Source organism: Lathyrus oleraceus, chromosome 4 (genome assembly GCF_024323335.1).
Source record: "Lathyrus oleraceus cultivar Zhongwan6 chromosome 4, CAAS_Psat_ZW6_1.0, whole genome shotgun sequence".
NCBI lineage: Eukaryota > Viridiplantae > Streptophyta > Magnoliopsida > Fabales > Fabaceae > Lathyrus > Lathyrus oleraceus.
The window spans coordinates 359,120,322-359,129,404 of NC_066582.1; the positions used below are offsets into that span (position 1 = coordinate 359,120,322).

A 9,083-nucleotide genomic window follows, 5' to 3' on the forward strand; every position below is an offset into this window, starting at 1 on the left:
GAAAATACCTCTTCTGATTCATATTCTTCATCAGAAATGTTCCTGGATGTGGTAGCCATGAACGCCATATTAGCCTGTTCATCAGAGTCAGATTCTGATGAGTCAGATTCGCTATCATCCCAGGTAGCCATCAATCCTTTCTTGGTTCTGAGGGAATTTTTCTTGAAGCTCTCTTTTCTGGAACTGTCTTTCTTTAACTTGGGACCTTCATTCCTGTAGTGACCTGTTTCTTTACATTCATAACAAGTAACATCTTTGTTAGTTTTACCTTTAGAGGTTGATTCTGATCGATCCCCTCTGGGTCTTGGTCTCCTGAAGTTGTTGTTCCTCTTTTTCCAGAGTTGTTTAACTCTTCTGGTCAGGAGGGACAATTCTTCTTCATCATCAGAATCTTCCTGTTCAGAGTCATCAGCATCTTCTGTTTCGTCCTGGAAGGCTTTGTTCCTTTCAGACTTGCGCTTTTCAGATCAGGACTTTAATGCTACAGACTTGTTCTTCTTCTGAGGCTCATCTTCCTCCAGTTCTATCTCATGACTTCTAAGTGAACTGACAAGCTCTTCAAGACTGATGTTGTTCAGATCCTTTGAAAGGTTTAAGGCAGTGACCATGGGTCTCCACTTCTTTGGTAGGCTTCTGATTATCTTTTTGACATGGTCTACAATTGTGTATCCTTTGTCTAGTACTTTGAGACCTGCAATAAGAGTTTGGAATCTAGAGAACATTACCTCTATAACTTCGTCATCCTCCATTTTGAAGGCTTCATAATTCTGGATTAGAGCCAGAGCCTTTGTTTCTTTGACCTGAGAGTTTCCTTCATGAGTCATCCTCAGAGAATCGAGTATGTCTTTAGCTGTTTCCCTGTTGGTGATCTTTTCATACTCGTTGTAAGATATGGCATTGAGAAGTATCGTTCTGGCCTTGTGATGATTTTTGAATTCGCGCTTCTGATCATCTGACATCTTACTTCTGGGAACTTCAACTCCAGCATCTGTTACAGGAGGTTTGTATCCATCTGTGACAATGTCCCAGAGATCAGCATCCTAGCCTAGAAAGAAACTTTCAATTCTATCTTTCCAGTAATCGAATTTCTCTCCATCAAAGACAGGAGGCTTAACATTGTAACTGTCTCTTTCATTTGTGTGGGCCATAGTTTTTCTCATTCTGGATCTCTCTACACGGTTAAGTGTTTGATTAGAAAATCAATAACAGAGCCGAAGCTCTGATACCAATTGAAGGTGAGAAAAACAAGAAAGGGGGGTTTGAATTGTTTTGGAAAATAAGCGCTTTTGCAGTAATAAGAACACACAGGATTTTATACTGGTTCGCTTATAACACAAAGCTACTCCAGTCCACCCGGCCAAGGTGATTTCGCCTTCAAAAAGGACTTAATCCACTAATCTTGAAAGATTATTACAACCAACGTCTAAGAGAAAGATCTCTTAGTCCTCCCAAGTATACAGACTACGCAGAGTCACTTGAGGAACAAAATCAATTTAGCAATAGAAAATTGTAATTTAAAGTGCTTCTAAGATAAAGCAAGTATTACAGCAAATAGAGCAAGTAAGTGATTTCACGTATGAGCAACAGCTCGTGAAAAACTAAGAGAGAGAGAGTAGAGTTTTTCTGTGCGTTTAGGTGTGTCTCTCAATGAAGTTAGTCGTCCTTTATATAGTGGTGAAAGGATTGTTGTAGTGATGGCAGAATATTTGACTTTGATGAGAGTTTAATGCCATTACTTCTGTGTTTCTTTCCATAACAGATTTGTCTCCCTGAATAACTTCTTTCCAAATATACTTTCTTTCCATTTGAAGTTGTAGTTTCCGTTACTCTTTCTGGATAAGGAGATTCTTCGTCAGAATCTGCGTTATCTCTGTTAATCTGTGATTGTTATGATGTGACATCAGAGCTTCTGATAGTCCTGGTCTTTTACAACTTCAGCGTTGGTGCCAGAGGAAGTTTAGAGCTTTTGGTATTTTGATATGCTGTTTATCTCAAAGTCAGAGCTTCTAGAGCGCGCTTCTTCTTCAGATGCTTCTGATCTTCTGGTACTGTGTATCTGATTCGATTCTGTATCTGATAAGGCGATCAGATTCCTTTGTTCTTGTTCAGAGTCCTGCACACTTAGAGAAATTTTGTTAGAGTGCCATTTTTGGTTTCATCCTTTGTTATCATCAAAATCCTGGAATCTGTTGTAGAACAATTTTGTTCTTACAGTTTCTTCATCCTCAATCCTCTCTCTTTGGGCAATTGCGAGCATTGTCTCCAACAGCTGATCCATGTTCTCTTGGATCGTATTGATGTCTGTCCTCATGGTAATTTGGTTAGCCTCAACTTGCTCTAACGTCATCTTGTATTTGCTTCGCGTCTCGTATCGGTGTTGATTAGTCAGTGTGGCTGGATAAAGGGTAAAAAGGTCGGGTAAGTTTTTTTTAAATTTTTATGAAGCGTGATGCATAATGAAGATGCGAATGTCATGCGTATTTTATTTTCAGGTAATCGTTCGAGTTCCATTAGTTGTTAGTAATTCGAAGAAACAAGAAATAGCAATAATGGAGTAATTTTTAAACGTCATTCATTCAAGTACATAACATAGGGGTCCAAAAAGGCCCTAGTTCAAAATACATTGTTAAAGGAACAAAGTATAAGACATAGGAAAATTAAACTGCAGGCTTTCTAGCTTGGAGCTCTTCTAGTTCTTCCTTGAATCTCTTCAACAACCCTCTACAGAGAAGAATGAAACTGATTATGGCTGGAGAAGTGCTATCTTCCTTCAACTCTTCAACTACATCTCTTAACTTCCATGGTAATTCTTTAGCCGCCCAATTACAGAACCCCACTAGCCCATCGAGCTTTGCACAAAATTTATCCCTATCTCCTTGCAATAAGTCTATGGTCTTCTTAAAGGATTCATAGTCTTCAATGACATACTCTCGTTCCTTCAACCATATGGAGCTGTCTTGGTGTAATGACTCTAGCTGGTTCTTCCAATAGCTGGCAGACTCTTTTACGTCTCTTACTTCTCGACACTTCTCTTCCCATATCATGGGCGAAACCCTAGAAGCCTCGGTGGCTATATTCTTGAGTCCGCGTTCTTGATCTGCTTCAGCCTTTGCATGACGAACAGAATTGGTGAGTTCTTTTATCTGAGCCCCAAGTGTATCTCTTATCGTCTTGTTTTCCTTCGTGGCTAGATGCCACCAACGCTCATTGTCTTGACATTCTTTCTGAGCTCGTTGTAGTTGACTCTTAAGAGTATCTAGACAATGGTCAACTTGTTCTAATCCCACTTTGATCTTTTTCCTCTTATGCTCCTCTTTGTTGAATTTTTCCACATGTGCCTGAAGCTATGCATCCTTTCTCTCAAGCTCCCACTTCATGGTGTTTTTCTCATTGATGGTTTGTTTGAGTTTTGTCTTCAACTCTTCATTCTCTTTTTCTAGCTTTGCCATGGTGGTCTTGAGTTCCTCCATTTCTTCAATAGGGACATGGGTGAGCTTAGGTTCAGGAAGAGGTACAGGTGTTCGAATGACAAATGGCATTTTGATTATCTCCACCCTTTCCTTTACCCAATGAAAATATGGTTCTTTTGTAATCCCATTTTCTCTCCCCAAATCAGCTTTCCCTTTCCGATTGACATTCTTCCAAGCCTCTTTGATTCGTTGGAACAAGCTAGGATTCCCAACCCCAAAGTCAAGTAATAAGAAAGCTTCCAAAGACCTCGCCTCTAGAGGGCCTTCCATTGGATAACCAAGTTGTCTGAGTGATAGAACCGGGTTAGCATTCACACATCCTTGAGTTCCAATAAGTGCTAGATTAGGGAAATCCCCACAACTGAATATGATATCCATGTTGATGTATTCTTTGGAATACCAAGAAAGATCTTCGGATCGGAGTGATCCCAATCTCTGAGGCCAACTAACATCTGTCCGTTCAACCTAAGCACCTGTCTCCGAAAGATGTTCTAGGAACCACTGATATAATAAAGGAGCACAATAAGCAATCATTCCTTTCTTCTTAGTGTACCTATGGATCATGTAATAGTAAGCATCAACTAACAAGGTACGTACTGGGTTACCAGTAAGGAAAACACAAATAGTAGCCATGTCTACGAAACCATCCATATTTGGGAACATGACGATGCCATAGATGGCTAACGCAATAGCAAAGTAACAAGCATCCCAACTTTCTGCTTTTAATAGGGTATGAGCTCTTTCCAAGAGAAAACTTAGCGAAAATCCTTTGGTATTCCCTTTGGTCTCTAGGTTAGCCTCTACTTCCTTTTCATCAATGTGAAACGTGCTAGCAATGATCTCAAGGGGCAAAGATTCATCTATCCCTTCAAATAGTGGCTTGTTCTTCATAGGGATCCTAACAAGACGCTCGAATTCTTCCAACGTGGGTGCTAGCTGGAAGTCTTGGAATGTGAAGCATCTTAAAGGTAGGTCATAGAATTGGGCCAAAGTGACTAAAGCTATATAGTCCACTCGTTGGTTAAGGATGCTGAGCAGATTGCCATAGTTCTTCCCAAAGTTGATTCTGTATACCGGGTGCATCTGAGAGACCAAGTCATGTAAGCTTCTTAGATCGGGATCTTTGAACTTGAAAGAGTAAATGTTCCTTTTGCTTGATTCCATGTTTCTTGAATTCCTGCAACTTATGACACTCAGATTCCTTGGAAATAAAATAATATGAATGTCATGTTATGAATGATGTTATGCATACCACAGGTAGGTCAATATACAGGCTGTGAGAGTGGGTATCCTTGGTTACCAAATAAAACCCTTTTGGGAGGATGCTAAAGTTAAAAGGTTCCCAAAGTCATCGAACACTATTTAGGAAAGTTATTGTCATGACGAAAGCTCATCAGCCAATAACATCCCCAAAAAGAGTCTCGTCTGGGTGAGGCCTTCGTCTGGTCCCAAAGAGGAAAACTCCTAGTGGGTCCATACTACACAACTCTCGAGTCCAAGGTTCTAGTAAGGTTCTCAGAGTCATAGATTGAGGTTGGGAATACTACTGTAAGGTAGTAATACACCCAAGTGATCTCATCTGATTGGGGCTTTCGTATTAACCCGATAAGTCTGGGACTTTTTAGGTAGATACTACATAACCACCGGATATAATGGGTTAAAAGGTCCCTAGATTCATTGATCCAACTTGAGAATACTATCGTCGTGATGAAAACTCGTCGGGCAATAATATCTCAAGAGAATCTCCTCTAGGCGGGGTCTTCGTATCTTCCAAACAAGGAAGACTCCTTGTGTACGTCCACTATGCAACCACCAACTTAATCTTATGGTTTTTCTCAGACTCGGGTAGAGAGTCTATCTCACAAAGTACCACTAACAGAGAGCCCCAAATAAGACACAGTCGATAAACCACAACACAATAATTACAACAGAATAATAATAACAGAATAAAAATAACAAACCATCAAACAAGATTAACACACAATACAGAAACTGAACTAAATTAGGCTTCACTCTCTTTTGATTGAAGCTACTCCCCAGCAGAGTCGCCATCTGTCGCTTCTCGAAAAATACGATTCCTCGCGATGGTCGCGGAAAAATTTACGTTCGAACAGAGTCTCCACCGAACTTTATTTATCCCAACAAAGGGATAGGAAAATATCGATAAAACCTTTAGGAAATAGAATAATGATCGTCTCAACCATATTCGGGTTTGGGAGTGGATTACGTAAGGGGAAGGTATTAGCACCCCTTACGTCCGTTATACTCAACGGGAACCTTTTAGTTCTAATTTGTGTTTCGAGTGTTAATTTATGTTTGTTTGTTATCTTCGGGTTATAAATATATTGTAAGTAGAAATTGATGGGAACCTCAAAAAGGGAAAAGGGGAGGTTTTTTATTAGTGTGCTCGCGAAGATACAACAATCTCCTGCCTACGTATCCTTATGGTGTAATAAGGAAATCAGAGCATTCGTAGTTCGGGGAACTACGGTTGGTTGGTGTCTTTTAGTGAACAACTGTTTAGATCGCGTTCTAAAGGCTAAACGTTGGCTTGTCTACTCTCGGCGGAGGCTTAAGCATTGGTTTATTATGCGCATTAGAAAGGATTAAAGAATGTTCTTTCTGAAAGTAGTTTTGGTCACACGGGGGTGACAAATTGGATTAATATGTTGTATGTTTTTTATTGGTTGAGATGTTTTTTGGTTGGATGACGATTACTCGGATAGTTGAGTAAGACAATTCGTATCCTAATAGTCGGGAAAGGGAATAGAAGACTCTAGACCACTTTCCTTTTCATCCTTAATTATAGAAAGGATTTGATAATAGTTAAGGTATTTTGAATGGATGACGAATACTCGGATAATCGAGTAAGACCACTCGTATCCTAATAATCGGGAAAAGGAATAGGAGACTCTACACTGTTTTCTGTTTGATCTGAGTATTTATGAAAATAAGGTTGTATATGGTTGACGTATTTTAGAATGAACGACAAGTACTTAAATGACTGAGTAAAACAACTCATATCCAAGAATTTGAGAAGAGGAGTTGAAAGCTCAAAACCATCTCCTTTTTCGTATAGTTTGTTAAGAAAAATGATTTGATTAAGTTGTATGTTTGTCGAGAAATGACAATTGTTCGACTGACCGAGTAAGAGAACTCGTATTCAACCAATTGAGGAGAGAAGTTGAAGACTCAAAGTCATCTCCTTTTCTTATTTCATTATAATGAAAATGTTTTGATTTAATCGGGGTTTGGAAGTTTGTAAAGGAACGACAATTATTTGACTAACCAAGTAAAGGAACATGTATTCAAATAGTCGTGGAGAAAAAAATTGAAGACTCAAAGTTATCTCCCTTTTGGTTCCTTGTTATAAAAGGATTTGATTCGTTTGTGCTTAAGTGGATTAGAAATGACGATTATTAAAAGAATTCGTGTTCAAATAATCAAGGAGAGGAGTTGAAAACTCAAAACCATCTTCTTTCTTATTTCTAAATGAAATAGTATTTAATTATGATTAAGTATTTTAATTTAATTTTAATAAAGAATACTCGATGTTGGATCGAGGTTTTAAATTTGTATTTTGTGAATGAATTGAATTTATTTAGTGAATAGTTCATCTAATCGATTAATTAAAATCGAATAGGTCTCATTGTAAGAAGGCCCAAGAGTAAGCCATGTGAGGTTGATGGCGATGCTTTAAAAGCGATCGTCTTACAAAGGTGTTTGAAAATAGGCTCGACTTTGAATCGAGAAATATGTGATTTATTTTTGAAATTGGTTTGAATGATTTTAAATCGGTGAAATCGAAGTAATCTTGTCACAGTTGTAACATACCATACATATGTATTCAAGACTTGGTACAAATAAGTAAATACAAAATAATAATGCACACACATTCCACAAAAATAAGTAATTATTTAAATTATAAATGATAGTAATAATAATATAATTAATTAATTAAATAATTAATGGATTATTTGATTAAATAATATAAGTAATTAAATAGTAATGATATAAATAAATAATTGAATAATTATCATTAGGTATTGATAATAATAATAACAATATATATATATATATATATATATATATATATAATTTTGAAAGATAGTAAATGAAAGAAAAAACAAAAAAAGAAGGAATAATTGGGCTTAGACTGAGAAGCCCAAATCTGGGCGTGCAACTGAATAACAAGGGGATTTAAAAAACAAATATGTCTTTGGGCCCAATCTGAAGGCCCAAAACGCAGGGAAGAGGTGCAGGTCTGGTCAACTCCGTTGACCTCCAACGGAAGCTCTTGACCGTCAGATCCATTGATCTGACTTGGTCAAACAAATGGGTGAGATCTGATGGTAGTGCACGGTAAGGAAACGGTGGGGAGTCCATACAGGATTGCCTGGTTGACCAAGGTCATCCCAGGCGTGGCCTTCCTACATGGAGCCACTTGACGCACCGGCGGAGGCTCCAAACGGCCATTTAAAAATGGAAATGAGAGAGAAATCCTCATTTGCACATTTTCTTTCTCTCTCTTCAATCCCACGTTCAGAGTTGCTCTGCAACTGAGCTTCTCTTCTCCGTCATCACTACGGCCAACACCTGCCGGAGAAGACGATGGCGGTCGGCCAATCGTGGCGGCGCCTTCTTCTTCTCCGGTGACCCTCACCCCAAAACCTAAATGTCTAAACACAAATCCCACCTATCTTCGGCCATAGAATCCAAATCCAGTCTCGTTTCTTCCAAAATCTCTCTCAAACGGCTGGATCGGCGCTCCAAAAAAAAGAACACAAATTTAAACCCTAACTTCAACAATCTCTCTCGCAACCAACGAACCCTAATTCGTTCTAACAACGAATCAAAACCTAAACATCAAACAACGAACAGTTGAAACCCAAACCCTAAATCTGAAATTAGGCCTTCTATAGTTACGATTTAAGGAAATCATCAAAGGGTTTTCATTCAGTTTGGAAAGGCGAGTACGATGGTGCAAAAAGTTTAAGTAGGAAAGAAGATTTTACTTGATCAGAGTCAATCGCCGGCGACGCCTGCCCACCACGTTTGAGATAAGTCTTTTTTTCCTTTTAATTCCTCTTCGTCTTCCTCTTCTCTGTCCTTTTCTTTGGATGCTCTTTTTTCGAATGTTAGGGTTATCTCTCTTTTTTGTAGAAATTAACACTGTTTTTTTTGTGTTCTCTGTTCTGTCTTTAAGTTCTTTTTCATGATGAATTTATTCAGTCTTGAGATAACTTGTTAGGTTTCTTTTTTCTTATCCCAAATTTTATGGTATTGTTGTTTTGTGGTTTCATTGTTGTTTTGAACTGGTTAACGGAACACGTTCTTGGGTGTTCGCTCTGGTTCTCTGTGCAAAGCCTTAAACTGATTAATTTGTTAATTATCTTTTAGTTTTTTAAGCACTTATTGATAAGACCTTTTTGACTTAAGCTGATTTTTGCAGGTCACACAAAGAAAGTGACCTCTATTTGGAAAGAAGTCTGCGCCTGCTTTAGTTAGAGGTTGGATTTTGGGATGCTTTGAATTCCAAAGGGTGGTTCGACCTACATGACGGTCTTGGCAACTGGTTTCAAAAGGCTTTGCCTTCAAACTGTTGGATTTGCA

At 38.5% G+C, this 9,083-nt stretch overlaps 1 protein-coding gene across 1 annotated transcript; it reads right to left on the bottom strand.

Moving 5' to 3' along the window:
- Positions 1–3,935: 3,935 nt before the first annotated feature.
- Positions 3,936–4,634, bottom strand: LOC127137413 (uncharacterized). The gene has a single exon (XM_051063876.1). The coding sequence runs from the start codon at positions 4,632–4,634 to the stop codon at positions 3,936–3,938; it is 699 nt and encodes a 232-aa protein (XP_050919833.1).
- Between the last annotated feature and the right edge of the window lie 4,449 nt (positions 4,635–9,083).